Source organism: Vitis riparia, chromosome 3 (assembly GCF_004353265.1).
Source record: "Vitis riparia cultivar Riparia Gloire de Montpellier isolate 1030 chromosome 3, EGFV_Vit.rip_1.0, whole genome shotgun sequence".
NCBI lineage: Eukaryota > Viridiplantae > Streptophyta > Magnoliopsida > Vitales > Vitaceae > Vitis > Vitis riparia.
The window spans coordinates 2,064,669-2,081,044 of NC_048433.1; the positions used below are offsets into that span (position 1 = coordinate 2,064,669).

Below are 16,376 nucleotides of genomic sequence, written 5' to 3' on the forward strand. Positions count from 1 at the left end.
CTCCCATTGAATTTCTAACTTTTTCTCAATTTCTATATTTTTAGTTTTAATTGTAATTTTAATTATTAAGGATTCCTATTTTTAATTTCAAATTAATTATCACTATAATTTTTTTTCAATTGGTGTTATCAACGTATCGATTAAAATGGTCATTTTAGGAATAATTATTTAACTTTTGAAAAAGTGCATTTATTTTAAAATATTTTTAAAATTACTTTTCCTATATTTTTAAAATTAGTGGATCAAAACCCGTTTTTTTTTTTTCAAAAAAAAAAACTTTTAAGGTAATTTTTTTTAATATTTTTTAAAATTAGTGAGTCAAAATCCACGTTTTTTCAAAACAATATATTTTCAAAACAAATTCATAACAAAGTGTTTTATCATTTTATTTTTTTGAATTAGAAAATTGTTCATATTTATAGGAAATTTACAAACCTATTTTTTGAATTAAAAAACTGTTTTTCATTTTAAAGAACAAAAAAAATATTTAAAACTAGTTTGAAATTGGACAAAATATTACCGATCCCATCATTATCCATATTAAAATCCGACATTCAAATATTGATCTAAATACAAAAATTTTAAAAAAAAGTTTAAATCTTATCCAAAATAAATAGTAATTTTGTCCCCATTTCAAATAATTTTCATCACAAATTAATCAAGTTGTATTTAGATTAGAGAACCAGACCCAAAAGAACTGCCACCTGGCACCTACCAGTTATGCAACAAGATGAATCAGGCAACACACATACTTGGTTCCTCCATTTATTTTTTCCAGAAAAACAACAGAAACTGGATTAAAGTTTGAGCTTCCACCCTGAACCGCGGCTCAAGCCAAGGACCCACTTCAATCACAGACCGCAGAAATGGTCCCTTAACATACTCCCACTCCTTTAAGGCCCTTCCTTTGCCAGTAGCGTGAGTTTTGACTTGTAGTCGATGTGGGACTTGTTTTATGTCTGACAAGGCACTGTTCTTAAGGCGCGTTTGTCTTTCTTTTGATTTTATTTTCTTGCCTAAGATTGGGTGGACCGGGAAAGATGAAAATCAAGCATTAATATTACGGAATTAATAATACAAAATTAGGTCCGATTTACATGATTGGTGAGCAAGATCATGTTAAAATTGAGATGGAAAGATGACTGAATCATATTTCCAAAGAAATAAAACAGAGGAATATTTGTTTCCCAGGTTAATTTAGAGGAATTTACCTTGCGATATATTAAGGGTATGCTTCAATGATAGACTGCACAATATTGCGAATAGGTTTTATGGTATATCGACTAAAACCAGCATTGAGAAGGACGTAGTCCCATTCCTTGAAGGTCCTTTCTTTGCCTGTAGTAGTATGTGCCATCATAACCATGTCTACCATCAACTTCACATCCTTGAGCTTCTGATCATCACCTTGGGGATCACCATCTTCAATCACGGCTTCTACAATGATCACCTTCCCTTTGTCCTCTGGAATGGCTTCTCTGCATTTTTCTAGGATCTTGATGCACTTTTCATCTCCCCAATCATGTAGGACCTTCTACAATTGAGAAAAAGAAAACCCGATTAATTCAATTAGTAGATGACTAAGATGGTGTTTGTTTTTTGGCTAAATAGAAAAAACCAAAATATTTGATTTTTTTTATTTAGTTAAAAGTACCTTGTTGATATTAACTAATATTACTAAAATGAACTTGTTATCAATAAATTTAATTTAATTATTTTGGTTGATATCAATGAATTACTTTTAACTAAATAGAAAAAATTAAATATTTTGGTTTTTTCTATTCAGCCAAAAAATAAATACCACATAAATATGAAATGAAAATATTATTGGTATAAAATTTTGAAGTGATATGTTTCGCCATTTAGGTTAAAATAGAAGTTTTTAGTGGAATAACGTATAACTTTCAATGTAGATATTATCTGTTATAAGTTTAACGAGAGCACACAATTTAATAGTCATTTATATAGTTAAGAAAAACTCATTCTTAGACCCTATCATGTAAACACAATGTCTTTATTGTGTCTATGAAATTATATGACTATCGAGAAAAATCAATATTGAAGATCAACTATGATACTATTTGTAATGACTCGTTTTCTTCCATGTATATTTCCATCCTAAGTTTAATAAGCTTTTGCAACTTTAAAACATATTCATGGTCAAGAGAAGTCAATTATATATATAATGCTATGAAATTTATTTTTATTTTTATTTTTTTATGGGATATGAGATATCGCAAATGTGTTTGACCTTGAAATAGTTTTTTTTAGATTTTGAAAAGCCCTCCCAGACAGGTTAAATTAAATATACCGACCATGATGAAAACAGCATCAGCTTTGGGGACGCTGTCGAACATGTTTCCTCCAACATGCTCAACACCGTTACATTTAGGAGCAGTGGCCACGACATGAGGAAGATCAAAGTTGATGCCTCTAATCCATGGGCAGACCTTGACCAACGTCCGCAGGGCGGTGCCATTGCCCCCACCTACATCCACCAGGGTGCTCACCCCATCAAACACCTCTGGACAGTCATTCACCATTGCTGGCACTACCCTCCTGGCATTAGAAGCCATTGCATCATTTATAAGCTTGCTGTGATCAGGGTTTTTAGCTGCATAGCCCCAGATATCATCCCCGTGGGCAGCCTCGAACGTTGAGTTCCCTTTCCCTAGAACCCGGGCGCTCAGGCCATGCCATGGAGCCAGCATCACTGGGCTGCTCTCCAGCAACACAAAGGCAGCCATGCCATCTCCTCCGCTCGTCATCAGGCACCGTGACATGGGTGTTTGTTGATAGCCTGTATCGCCTTGGCTTGTCGCCACCTCCCTGAATATTCTCCGGCTCACCAGGAACCTCATGATCCGGTTCAAACCAGAAGGCGGGCACCCCAGGGAAGAAGACAAAGCAGAAAGAGTGATGGGGCTTCCATGGCTTTCCATGACATCAGCTATGCCTAGCTCAATGCCACACTTCACTGCGGCCATTTCAGCAAATCCATATATGTACTTCCACATCTCAATTCCAGCTTCTGCTTCTTCTTCCTCCTCCAAGGTTTTCATCTCCCTCGTTGCCTCTGTCATAGAAAATTAACTAATGAATCTTCACTCTTCACTAAGAGAATTCAACCATGGAAGAAAGAAGAAACAAATCAATGTGCATTATATTAGGAAAAAAGTTTTTTTCAGGTGGGGGATTTCCACTAACATGATCTCATCAGAAAGACCATTAATTTTTTTTTTTAATATGATAAAAGGATATATTTTGAAATCTACAATTGGAAAAGGAAGACAAAAGGTGATGAATCAGCTGTCGTTGATGTGTTTGGCGGGAATTGCGTGGGCATTTACCCATTCTATCAATGGAACTTCACTTCAATAATTCAGCTCTGGCCATATTTGGTTAGAAATAAAGGTTTTTTAAATGCCCCACTATCATCAGAATCTCGCAAAGATATCAATTTATCTATAAATAGAATAATTTAATTCATCTGTGGTGTATAAAAAGTATCAAAGCAGACAAAAACACAAGATTTGATGCACCCCCTGCTCAAGAATGAAACATTATTAGTACATATTGGATCCCACAAACTTTTTATAATTCTATCTTATTTCATTCTTGGTTACTTGGACATATGTGTAAAAATAACTATTAATATTATATTTTAAGGTTATTTTAGGGTTATAAAAAATAATTTATCCCTTTAATTTTCGTCAGTAATTAGAAAGAATTTAATAAGAGTTAAGTTTTCGAATTCCATTATAGTTAAATTATATTAATGTGGTTAAATTTCATTTAAAAAGAATGTAATTAGGGTTAAGTTTTTGTTTTATTTATAAAGAACTTGATTAAGATTAAGATGGTGTTTATTTTTTGGTTAATATTTGATATTTTCTATTCAATTAAAAAAAAACACCATTTAAGTCTTTGGTTAAAATATTCATGTAAACTTAATTAAAATCTTGAAGAAACTCCGGGACTTTCGAATAATTAAAGTTTTGATATTTATTTATTTATTGATCTTTACGATTTGGACGTGATCAAAAAAGGATTTGGACTTCACTAAAAAAAAAAGAAAAAAAAAGGGGGGGAACTATTTTTGGAGGAACAAAGGGTAAAAATGATTAAAATGGATCATTTTTCTTAGAATTAATTGATTAAAATGATGAAATAATCTTCGTATTTTTGTTTGAAAAGTAACCTATTTTTGATATAAATGTCTTTAACTATTTCAAATATTCACATATATATTTTTTTTTAAAAGTTATTTTTATAAAAAAAAAAAGACTAAGGTATTTTTGTTAAAACGAGACAAAAAAAAAAAAAACAAAAAACCAAGGACTCTGAACCTTATTTTGAAAAACTGTTTTTAAGTTAAAAAATAAAAAATAATTTAAAAAAATAAGTTTTAAAAAATATGGTCAAATAAACCCATGTTTTCCCTTTGTTTTTAAAAACCAGTAAAAACGAATCATATTTGTTCTTTAAAAATTATTCTCTATTTTATTTTATTTTTTAAAAGTATTTTCAAAAAACAACAGCCAAATTATGTTAGCATCTTTTACTTTTCCAAATGGGTAAAAAAAAATACAAAATCACTATTACTAGAATTAGCATATTTTAAGTCTTGTGGGGTCGTACAAGTCAAATAGTTTGGAAAACATGACATTACTATAATTAGAATTCGAATATTTTAAGCTTCACGAGCCTCATGCAACAACTTGCATATAATAATTAATGAAAGGTCACATCACAATTATGATTCGTTAGAGGTAAAAATTGGCCAATTATTTCAAAAATTCCACACCTACCCTTACAAATACTTGCCATTCTAACGTAAAAAACAAATAAGAAACACACCAAGTACTTCACTAAACAAATAAAAATTCCACATCTAGTTTTTACTTTCCTACATCTCATTAAAAAGACACTATTTACACAATCCACATTATAGATATACCAAATCAATGAATATAAATCAATTGTGCTAATAAATATTTTGATATTAATAAAAAAAAAATAAAAATGATGATATAAGAGATTTTGGGTTACCTGAGAGTTCACGAAGCTGAAAAGAGCGATTGTGTGTTAACTATGGGTATGAGAAGAGGTAGAAAAAATTTTTGGTTAGGACTATGGAATGAGATTTTTTTGGATTGTGGGTAAGTGAAAACAATGAGCTTTTTATATACTATCATTATTCTTAAAGTGAGTCCATTAAGTTATAATATTTTTTAAAAAAATTATTTTATAAGGTGTCACTTTTTGAAAACCGACACTATAAACCTAAAATTAATATCATCGATTCTAATTGAAAACTTTTATATGATGTGTCGTTACCTTTGTGGATTTTAAATCATATAGTATCATTATTTTAAAAGTGACACCATAAATTATTGTAGTAGTTAACTTCACTTGAATAATTCAGCTCTGGCCATATTTGGTTAGAAATAAAGGTTTTTTAAATGCCCCACTATCATCAAAATCTCGCAAAAGATCTCAATTTATCTATAAATAGAATAATTTAATTCATCTGTTGGTGTATAAAAAGTATCAAAGCAGACAAAAACACAAGATTTGATGCACCCCTGCTCAAGAATGAAACATTATTAGTACATATTGGATCCCACAAACTTTTTATAATTCTATCTTATTTCATTCTTGGTTACTTGGACATATGGGTAAAAATAACTATTAATATTATATTTTAAGGTCATTTTAGGGTTATAAGAAATAATTTATCCCTTTAATTTTCATCACAGATAACTAATTAGAAAGAATTTAATAGGAGTTAAGTTTTCGAAATTGATTATAGTTACTTAAATTATATTAATGTGGTTAAATTTCATTTAAAAAGAACATAATTATGGTTAAGTTTTTGTTTCATTTATAAAGAATTTGATTAAGATTAAGGTGTTATTTGATTTTTTGGTTAATATTTGACCTTTTCTATTCAGGTAAAAAATAAACATCATTTAAGTCTTTAATTAAAATGTTCATGTAAACTTAATTAAAATCTTGAAGAAACACCGTGACTTTTGAATAATTAAAGTTTTGATATTTCTTTATCTATTGATCTTTATTTTAAGATTTGGACTTCACTAAAAAAAGAGCACGAGAGCTTAAAGAGGGGGGAAAAAAGTTACATATCAAAGATGGAAGAGAAACGAGTTACAAAAAATGGATCATTTTTCTTATAATTAATTACCTAAAGGATGAAATAATCCTTATATTTTTGTTTGAAGAGTAACCCATTTTTTTTATATATAAATGTCCTTAATTATTTTAAATATTCACATATATGTTTTTAAAGAAAGAGTTATTTTTATAAAAAAAAATTAGGATATTTTTATTAAAATGAGACAAAAAAAAAAAAAAGATAAAAGGCTAGAACTTGTTTGACTGTGTATGTTTTTTAAACTTATTTTGAAAAACTGTATTTAAGTTAAAAAAATAAAAAAATAATTTTTAAAAAATATGGTCAAATAAATTTATGTTTCCCTTTGTTTTTAAATACGGGTAAAAATGACTTGTTATTTAAAAATTATTATCTATTTTATTTTATTTTTAAAAATTATTTTCAAATAACAACATCCAAACTATGTCAGCATCTATTACTAGAATTAGCATATTTTAAGTCTCGTGAGGTCGTACAAGTCGAATAGTTTAGAAAACATGACATTACTATAATTAGAATTCGAATATTTTAAGCCTCACGAGCCTCATACAACAACTTGCATATAATAATTAATGCAAGGTCACATCACAATTATGATTCGTTAGAAGTAAAAATTGGCCAATTATTTCAAAAATTCCACACTTACCCTTACAAATACTTGCCATTTTAAGGTAAAAAACAAATAAGAAACACACCAAGTACTTCACTAAACTTCGAAGAATGTCAAAATACAACACAAACACAATCATTTAACATTGAAAATCAAATCATCTTCATTCTCATCTTATTTTTATGCCTAATTTCGTGTCCCAATGACACCCTAAGGATAAGCTTCGATGACGGATTTGACGGCACGAATAGGTTTCACGGTGTATCGATTAAAACCGGCCTTCTTAAGGACATAGTCCCACTCCTTTAAGGTCCTTTCTTTGCCGGTAGTAGTATGAGCCATCATAGCCATGTCTAGCATCAACCCCACGTCTTTAAGATTGTTGTGATCACCTTCTTTTTCGTTTTCTTGTATCACAGCTTCCACAATTATCACCTTCCCTTTGTCCCCAGGAATAGCTTGTCTGCATTTTTCTAGAATTTGGATGCACTCCTCGTCTCCCCAGTCGTGTAGAACCCACTGCAATCCACAAAGAGAAGGTAGATTAGTAAATGAGCCAGGCTTCCAAGTGACCGACTTCAAATCCACAAATTAAATCTTCTACCAAAATAATTCCCAAGCTAATCCATTTCAACCATGGGATGCCCATGTGACCAATTTTAGATGGAAACGATGTCTTTTGCCACTCATATTTAAAAAAAAAAAAAAAAAGAGCTTCTAGGCTACCAACCATGAGGAAAGCAGCATCCGCTTTAGGGACAGTGTCAAACATATCCCCACTAACATACTCAACACCGTTACATTTAGGGGCGGAGGAAACAACGTGAGGAAGATCAAAGTTGATGCCTCTGATCAATGGACGGGCCTTGATCAACGTCCGCAGGGCAGTGCCATCTCCCCCACCGACATCCACCAGGGTGCTCACCCCATCAAACACCTCCGGACAGCCATTCACAATGGCGGAAACCGCCATTCTAGCATCACAAGCCATCGCATCGTTTATGAGCTTACTGTGAGCAGGATGCGAAGCTGCATAGCCCCAGATATCCTGCCCGTGGGCAGCGTCGAACGTCGCGTTCCCTTTCCCTAGAAGCCGGGCGCTTAGGCCATGCCATGGAGCCAGCATCACTGGGCTGCTCTCCAGCAACAGTAAGGCAGCCATGCCATTCTCGCTGCGGGTCATCAGGCGCCGCGAGAGAGGTGTCTGCTGATAGCCTGTGTCGCCTTGGCTTGTCGCTACCTCCTTGAATAGTCTCCGGTTCACCAGGAACCTCATGATCCGGTACAAACCAGAAGGCGAGCACCCGAGGGAAGACGACAGTGACGAAAGAGTGATGGGGCCTGCATGGCTTTCTATAACATCAGCTATGCCGAGCTCAATGGCACACTTCACTACAGCCATTTCCACAAATCCAAAGATGTACTTCCACATCTCTACTTCAGCTTCCGCCTCTTCTTTCTCCATGATTTTTACCACTTTCTCCATGAAAATTGATTAGTGAATCTTGGGGAAGAAAGTTCAAGGAAAGATCTCAACCATGCAATAACTTTTGCTTTGGGTATCATATTATATACACGGACACATACAAGTACACACGACACTGCAGCAAATATTTTTACCGAATGGGCCATAGACCAAGATCTCCACAATCTCTCAACTTCGCCAAAGATGATCCAAGATCATTTTTTTTATAATCATCAAAGTATCGTGTTTGATTTTTGAAAGTGCTGTCAAAAGGAAAATTTTCCTAAAATTTGTTGCCATTTAAATTGTTTTTCACGTGTTTTAGTCTAACTTGATAAGATTATGGTGCGGTCTGTTATCTTTCTAGTCTCTTAAAATTCTTCTATGAATCGATGGTGTGGTAGTTTATCCCACTAATCTCTTAAAGTTCATTTTCTCTCATGTTTAATCTCCTAAAATTCATTATTTTTTGTTCTTGCCTAATCTCCTAAATTTTATCCCTTCAGAGATTCAAAATACATTTACATGGTTAAGAAACTTAATTGCTATTGGTAACACCATTTTTATTAATGTAACATTTTACATTCCTAAATTACTCTCTCTTATTCTTCCTCCCTCTTTCTCCTCTCTCCTCTCCCCTCTATCATCCCCAACCTCACGTCCTAATTGCACCCCGTTTTTATTTTATTTTCCAATCCCACCCCACATTTTAATAATATTCTTTTTCTTTTATTTTTATCTTCCTTTTCATTTCTACCCACCCAACCCCCTACCCCATGTAAACTTTATTTTTTTTTTCTTTTCATTTCTTTTATTTTTTCATTTCTTCAAGATGCTGAAACCTCACCCAGGATGTTGGAGCCCCACCCAGGTCGCCAGAGCCCCACTTAGGTCCCTGATTTTTTTTTTTTTTTTGATAAATATATATATTTCTTTATATAAAAAAAATGAAAGTTGTAAATCTTATCTGAAACTTGTCATTAGATGATTGAATTTCGTCATTTATTGTATTTCGTATGTGATTTGTCACCTTAATCAATTAGAATTTAGGTTTAATATGTTGAGAGGAGATTAGAAAGAGTTTTTTTTTTTATTTTTTATTTTATTAAAAAGAGTATATGTGAAAAAATTATGGAATAAAAAGATTTTATAGAAATTTTCTAGCAAAAACAAAAACAAAAAACATATTTTAAGAATAGAAAAATATAAATAGAACAAAATGAGATATTAACAATAATACCATGTAAAAGAATAGAAAAAAACTTAATCATTTTTATAATTATAAAAATTTTCATTCCTATTTAAGTTTAAAAAAAACAATTCATTTACATTAATTAATAAAAAATAAAATTAATTTTTCATTATTAATTCCAACGTTCCAAATCGACTCCAACATGATATGGAAACTATTTCATTTTTCATTTTGTGGGAGATGGCAATATTGAGAATAATTTTCTAAAAAATTATTTTTCAAATATCATCAATTAATATCCTCATCACAATATATTATAATATTCCTAGAAAACAAACAGAAAGTCTCATCAAATGAAATTTTTTGCAAGATCAAAAGAAAATTTCATGTTGTAAAATGTTTATCTCTCATTCTGAGTATGAAAGATATTAAAAAATCATTCATTTTTCTTATTTTCATTTATTTTGGGGTTTTATGGGTTTAATAATGAAATAAAAGATACGGTGGAATGTTAAACCTAATTTTTACTTTCCTACAACTCAATAAAAAGACACTATTTACACAATCCACATTATAGATATATCAAATCAATGAATATAAATCAATTGTGCTAATAAATATTTTGACATTAATAAAAAAAAAATGAAAATGATAGATCTAAGAGATTTTGGGTTACCCGAGAGTCCACGAAGCTGAAAAGAGCGATTGTGTGATAACTATGGGTATGAGAAGAGGTAGAAGAAAATTTTGGTTAGGGTTATGGAATGAGATTTTTTTGGATTGTGGGTAAGTGGAAATAATAAGCTTTTTATATACTATCATTATTCTTAAAGTGGGTCCATTAAGTTATAATATTTAAAAAAAAAATTATTTTATAAGGTGTCACTTTTCAAAAACCGACACTATAAACCTAAAATTAATATCATCGATCCTAATTGAAAACTTTTATATGATGTGTCACCTTTGTGGATTTTAAGCCATATAGTATCATTATTTTAAAAGTGACACCATAAATTATTTTTGTAGTAGTTAACTTCACTTCAATAATTCAGCTCTGGCCATATTTGGTTAGAAATAAAGGTTTTTTAAATGACCCACTGTCATCAGAATCTCGCAAAGATCTCAATTAATCTATAAATAAAATAATTTAATTCATCTGTGGTGTATAAAAAGTATCAAAGCAGACAAAAACACAAGATTTGATGCACCCCTGCTCAAGAATGAAACATTATTAGCACATATTGGATCCCACAAACTTTTTATAATTCTATCTTATTTCATTCTTGGTTACTTGGACATATGGGTAAAAATAACTATTAATAATATATTTTAAGGTCATTTTAGGGTTATAAGAAATAATTTATCCCTTTAATTTTCATCACAGATAACTAATTAGAAAGAATTTAATAGGAGTTAAGTTTTCGAATTTGATTATAGTTACTTAAATTATATTAATGTGGTTAAATTTCATTTAAAAAAAACGTAATTATGGTTAAGTTTTTGTTTCATTTATAAAGAATTTGATTAAGATTAAGGTGTTATTTGATTTTTTGGTTAATATTTGACTTTTTCTATTCAGCTAAAAAATAAACATCATTTAAGTCTTTAATTAAAATGTTCATGTAAACTTAATTAAAATCTTGAAGAAACACCATGACTTTTGAATAATTAAAGTTTTGATATTTCTTTATCTATTGATCTTTATTTTAAGATTTAGCTGTCATAAAAAAAGGATTTGGACTTCACTAAAAAAAAGAGCACGAGAGCTTAAAGAGGGGGAAAAAAAGTTACATATCAAAGATGGAAGAGAAATGAGTTACAAAAAATGGATCATTTTTCTTAGAATTAATTACCTAAAGGATGAAATAATCCTCATATTTTTGTTTGAAGAGTAACCCCTTTTTTTTATATATATAAATGCCTTTAATTATTTTAAATATTCACATATATATGTTTTTAAAGAAAGAGTTATTTTTATAAAAAAAAAAAAAAAGAAGGATATTTTTGTTAAAATGAGACAAAAAAAAAAAAAAAAGAAGATAAAAGGCTAGAACTTGTTTGACTATATATGTTTTTTAAACTTATTTTGAAAAACTGTATTTAAGTTAAAATTTTTTTTTTAAAAAAATATGGTCAAATAAATTTATGTTTCCCTTTGTTTTTAAATACGGGTAAAAATGACTTGTTATTTAAAAATTATTATCTATTTTATTTTATTTTTAAAAATTATTTTCAAATAACAACATCCAAACTATGTCAGCATCTTTTACTTTTTCAAATGGGTCAAAAAAAACACAACATCACTATTACTAGAATTAGCATATTTTAAGTCTTGTGAGGTCGTACAAGTCGAATAGTTTAGAAAACATGACATTACTATAATTAGAATTCGAATATTCTAAGCCTCACGAGCCTCATACAACAACTTGCATATAATAATTAATGAAAGGTCACATCACAATTATGATTCCTTAGAAGTAAAAATTGGCCAATTATTTCAAAAATTCGACACCTACCGTTACAAATACTTACCATTTTAAGGTAAAAAACAAATAAAAAACACACCAAGTACTTCACTAAACTTCGAAGAATGTCAAAATACAACACAGTCATTTAACACTGAAAATCAAATCTTCATTCTCATCTTATTTTTATGCCTAATTTCGTGTCCCAATGACACCCTAAGGATAAGCTTCGATGACAGATTTGACGGCACGAATAGGTTTCACGGTGTATCGATTAAAACCGGCCTTCTTAAGGACATAGTCCCATTCCTTTAAGGTCCTTTCTTTGCCGGTAGTAGTATGAGCCATCATAACCATGTCTAGCATCAACCCCACGTCTTTAAGATTGTTGTGATCACCTTCTTGTTCGTTTTCTTGTATCACGGCTTCCACAATTATCACCTTCCCTTTGTCCCCAGGAATAGCTTGTCTGCATTTTTCTAGAATTTGGATGCACTCCTCGTCTCCCCAGTCGTGTAGAACCCACTGCAATCCACAAAGAGAAGGTAGATTAGTAAATGAGCCAGGCTTCCAAGTGACCGACTTCAAATCCACAAATTAAATCTTCAACCAAAATAATTCCCAAGCTAATCCATTTCAACCATGGGATGCCCATGTGACCAATTTTAGATGGAAACAATGTCTTTTGCCACTCATATTTAAAAAAAAAAAAAAAAAAAAGAGCTTCTAGGCTACCAACCATGAGGAAAGCAGCATCCGCTTTAGGGACAGTGTCAAACATATCCCCACTAGCATACTCAACACCGTTACATTTAGGGGCGGAGGAAACAACGTGAGGAAGGTCAAAGTTGATGCCTCTGATCAATGGACGGGCCTTGGTCAACGTCCGCAGGGCAGTGCCATCGCCCCCACCGACATCCACAAGGGTGCTCACCCCATCAAACACCTCCGGACAGCCATTCACAATGGCGGAAACTGCCATTCTAGCATCACAAGCCATCGCATCATTTATGAGCTTACTGTGAGCAGGATGCGAAGCTGCATAGCCCCAGACATCCTGCCCGTGGGCAGCGTCGAATGTCGCGTTCCCTTTCCCTAGAAGCCGGGCGCTTAGGCCATGCCATGGAGCCAGCATCACTGGGCTGCTCTCCAGCAACAGTAAGGCAGCCATGCCATTCTCACTGCGGGTCATCAGGCGCCGCGAGAGAGGTGTCTGCTGATAGCCTGTGTCGCCTTGGCTTGTCGCTACCTCCTTGAATAGTCTCCGGTTCACCAGGAACCTCATGATCCGGTACAAACCAGAAGGCGAGCACCCGAGGGAAGACGACAGTGACGAAAGAGTGATGGGGCTTGCCTGGCTTTCTATGACATCAGCTATGCCGAGCTCAATGGCACACTTCACTACAGCCATTTCCACAAATCCAAAGATGTACTTCCACATCTCTACTTCAGCTTCCGCCTCTTCTTTCTCCATGATTTTTACCACTTTCTCCATGAAAATTGATTAGTGAATCTTGGGGAAGAAAGTTCAAGGAAAGATCTCAACCATGCGATAACTTTTGCTTTGGGTATCATATTATATACACGGACACATACAAGTACACACGACACTACAGCAGATATTTTTGCCGAATGGGGCCATAGACCAAGATCTCCACAACCTCTCAATTTTGCCAAAGATTATCCAAAATCATTTTTTTTTTTTTTATAATCATCAAAGTATCGTGTTTGATTTTTGAAAGTGCTGTCAAAAGGAAAATTTTCCTAAAACTTGTTGCCGTTTAAATTATTTTTCACGTGTTTTAGTCTAACTTGATAAGATTATGGTGCGGTCTGTTATCTTTCTAATCTCTTAAAATTCTTCTATGAATCCATGGTGTGGTAGTTTATCCCACTAATCTCTTAAAGTTCATTCCCTCTCATGTTTAATCTTCTAAAATTCATTATTTTTTGTTCTCGTCTAATCTCCTAAAATTTATCGATCCCTTCAGAAGTTTCAAAATACATTTACATGGTTAAGAAACCTAATTGTTATTTACAACATTATTTTTACTAATGTAACATTTTGTATTTCTAAATTACTCTCCCTTATTCTTTTCCAATCTCTCTCCTCCCCAACCTCACTCTCAATTACACCTCTTTTTGATTTTTTTTTTCTTTTCATTTTTTAAAATTTTTTCACATTAAATTGTTTTTCATATTCTTCATGATGCTGAAGCCCCACTCAGGACGTTGGAGCCCCATCTAGGTGGTCGATTTTTTTTTTTTGATAAATATATATATTTCTTTATAAAAAAAATGAAAATTATAAATCTTATCTGAAAATTATCATCAGATATTAAATTTCGTTATTTATTATATTTCGTATGTAATTTATAACCTTAATCAACTAGAATTTAGGTTTAATATATTAAAAGAAGGTCAAAGAGAATTCTTTATTAAAAAGGGTGTATGTGAAAAAAAAAAATGATAAAAAAGTGTTATATTTAATAAAAGAGATATTGCGAATAACAACCCTCTTAAGAAAAGAAGAAATCGAAACTTTTTTTCATATCAAATTTTTAATAATAAAAACTTGTTTCCTTATTCAATGAGATATTATAATCACAAATATAAAATGTGCGGCTCGCAGCACAAAACCAAGTAATAATAATCCACTCCTTCCTTCCTCGATAGTGTTCACTTGAATCCAATAAATTTTCAAGATTTTCTAAACAGAATCCATTATAGTATATCAAAAACTCGTTGCGAGACATCATGAATCGTCACTGAAATTAAAAATAATTCATTGCCGTACTCTAGGCACCAGTTACTGCTGGACACCGGTGACACCCACGCTCCAGCGTCGATTTCATTGCCTTTGTACTACCAACACTTGCCTTTCTTCAGTACATGTTTCTGGGCAATTTGTATAGGGATTTTTTTTTTTTCACTAAGTATTAATATTTATATAATTATTATTAAATAGTTAAATTAAAAACTAAAAAGAATAAGTTTGATTAGAATTTAGCAAGACAAATCTGAATAATGTTGTCCATACACATTTATATGGTTCTGACATGTGGGGGCTCTGTTGGTTACCAAAAATGGTCTGTAAGGGCAATGGCATGTGCTGTGGATACCCACCATCAATTGGATGCATTGTATGGAATCATAAATCATTAGGATAAAAAAGAAGAAAGAAATCCACCATCATTGATTCATTCTGTTGCTTTTTGGTCACCGAGAAAAGGTGGGAAAAGGAAAATCAGTCACAGATTTGGTGATTATCCTAGAAAGGATTATCATAGATTTTTTCACCTAATCCCACTTACCAAACAGATGGGGCTCAAAATAAAATTGTTTTGAAGGGTTATGTTAATGTATCATTTGATTTACATCATCTCCCATTTGTCCAATTCATCCAACACGTTCTAATCATTTTTTATTTTTTTATTTTTTATTTTTACTTTATAAATTATTTCTATTTATACTATTTATAAAAGATAGAAAATTAATATTAAAAAACCACAATTATTTAGAGTTCGTGGATAGTGGTTTTAAAAAGTGCTTTTAGAACCCATCTGATAATGATTCTAAAATGCGTTTTTAACTTTCCTAACACTTCAAAATTTTTATAATTCAAGTATTCGAGATATGAAAAACATTTTCTAAAATCAATTCTAAATAAATTTTTAGTCTAAAAAACATTTTTGAAAAAAAAATTAGGTATCTTAAAAAATCTAAAAAATCACTTATAGTATTAAAAAATCTTATAGTATTTTATAAAAAAACATTCAACAAATGATTCTCCTATAAACAATTTAAGAGAATGCTTTCACTAAAAGCACTTCGAGTAAAAATATTGTCTAATACACTTTTAATCACTTATTAAAATACCTTAGTTCCATTTATCTTAAGGTGTTGTCAATCTTTGTTTGTTTTTTTTTTAATCTATATTTTATCTATTAAAAGATCGGTTTGATCTGAATTAGTTTTGAAAAATCTTAAGAATCACATGTTAAACATGAGAGAGATCAGATTAGTCAAAAAAGAAAGATTGAGGTCACTACAATAAATTTCTATTAAATTCTAGCAGAAATGTAGACCACATTCAATGAAATGTTCCAAAAGAAAGAAAAAAAAATGATAGAAAGGAGAAGGAAAAAGAAAGAAAATGGAAATAAAACTAACTATGAAGTTATATTTATAGTGATGTCATCGTCTTCTTCCATCATCTCTTCACCCGGTACTCCAAAACCCTAATTTCATTCTTCTTTCTATTTCTTTCCTCCAGGTTCTTTTTCCTTTTCATTCATCCCCCCCCAACGGCTAAGGATGAATAGCAATAGAAGAAAACGAACTGGAAAAGAAGAAGATGGGGGGAGGCAAAGGAGAAGAATATAGGATTAGGGGTAAGGTTTTTAAAAGTACGGATGAAAGAACAAGATGACAAAATTATTATAATTGGAGTTAGATTTGTAATT

General features: G+C 31.5%; 3 protein-coding genes across 4 annotated transcripts; all 3 read right to left on the bottom strand.

Annotated features, from left to right (window-relative positions):
• Positions 1–641: 641 nt before the first annotated feature.
• On the bottom strand, positions 642–3,157 carry LOC117910883 (acetylserotonin O-methyltransferase-like). 2 transcript variants are annotated; one of them, XM_034825065.1, is made up of 3 exons: positions 2,316–3,157; positions 1,212–1,534; positions 642–1,016 (listed from the first exon to the last, which is right to left on the bottom strand). In XM_034825065.1, exons 1-2 carry the CDS (start codon positions 3,081–3,083, stop codon positions 1,223–1,225), a joined length of 1,080 nt encoding a protein of 359 aa, XP_034680956.1. In that variant the 5' UTR covers positions 3,084–3,157; the 3' UTR covers positions 642–1,016; positions 1,212–1,222. The 2 variants fall into 2 exon arrangements, with proteins under 2 accessions (XP_034680956.1, XP_034680955.1); XM_034825064.1 differs by lacking the exon at positions 642–1,016 and having other exon boundaries at positions 1,040–1,534; positions 2,316–3,156.
• A 3,618-nt stretch (positions 3,158–6,775) lies between these two features.
• Positions 6,776–8,442, bottom strand: LOC117910328 (acetylserotonin O-methyltransferase-like). Its single transcript, XM_034824415.1, has 2 exons — positions 7,519–8,442; positions 6,776–7,307 (listed from the first exon to the last, which is right to left on the bottom strand). Exons 1-2 carry the CDS (start codon positions 8,272–8,274, stop codon positions 6,999–7,001), a joined length of 1,065 nt encoding a protein of 354 aa, XP_034680306.1. The 5' UTR covers positions 8,275–8,442; the 3' UTR covers positions 6,776–6,998.
• Positions 8,443–11,905: 3,463 nt separating this feature from the next.
• LOC117909729 (acetylserotonin O-methyltransferase-like) lies at positions 11,906–13,467 on the bottom strand. Its single transcript, XM_034823795.1, has 2 exons — positions 12,650–13,467; positions 11,906–12,435 (listed from the first exon to the last, which is right to left on the bottom strand). The coding sequence occupies exons 1-2, from the start codon at positions 13,403–13,405 to the stop codon at positions 12,127–12,129; spliced, it is 1,065 nt and encodes a 354-aa protein (XP_034679686.1). The 5' UTR covers positions 13,406–13,467; the 3' UTR covers positions 11,906–12,126.
• Between the last annotated feature and the right edge of the window lie 2,909 nt (positions 13,468–16,376).

Bases quoted from the DNA above. Each gene is read 5' to 3' on its own strand.
- LOC117910328 (XM_034824415.1), bottom strand. From the start codon at position 8,274: ATGGAGAAAGTGGTAAAAATCATGGAGAAAGAAGAGGCGGAAGCTGAA. The intron at 7,308-7,518 runs GTTGGTAGCCTA...TGTGGATTGCAG, and splicing joins CGGATGCTGCTTTCCTCATG to TGGGTTCTACACGACTGGGG.
- LOC117910883 (XM_034825065.1), bottom strand. From the start codon at position 3,083: ATGACAGAGGCAACGAGGGAGATGAAAACCTTGGAGGAGGAAGAAGAA. The intron at 1,535-2,315 runs GTCGGTATATTT...TCTCAATTGTAG, and splicing joins CTGATGCTGTTTTCATCATG to AAGGTCCTACATGATTGGGG.
- LOC117909729 (XM_034823795.1), bottom strand. From the start codon at position 13,405: ATGGAGAAAGTGGTAAAAATCATGGAGAAAGAAGAGGCGGAAGCTGAA. The intron at 12,436-12,649 runs GTTGGTAGCCTA...TGTGGATTGCAG, and splicing joins CGGATGCTGCTTTCCTCATG to TGGGTTCTACACGACTGGGG.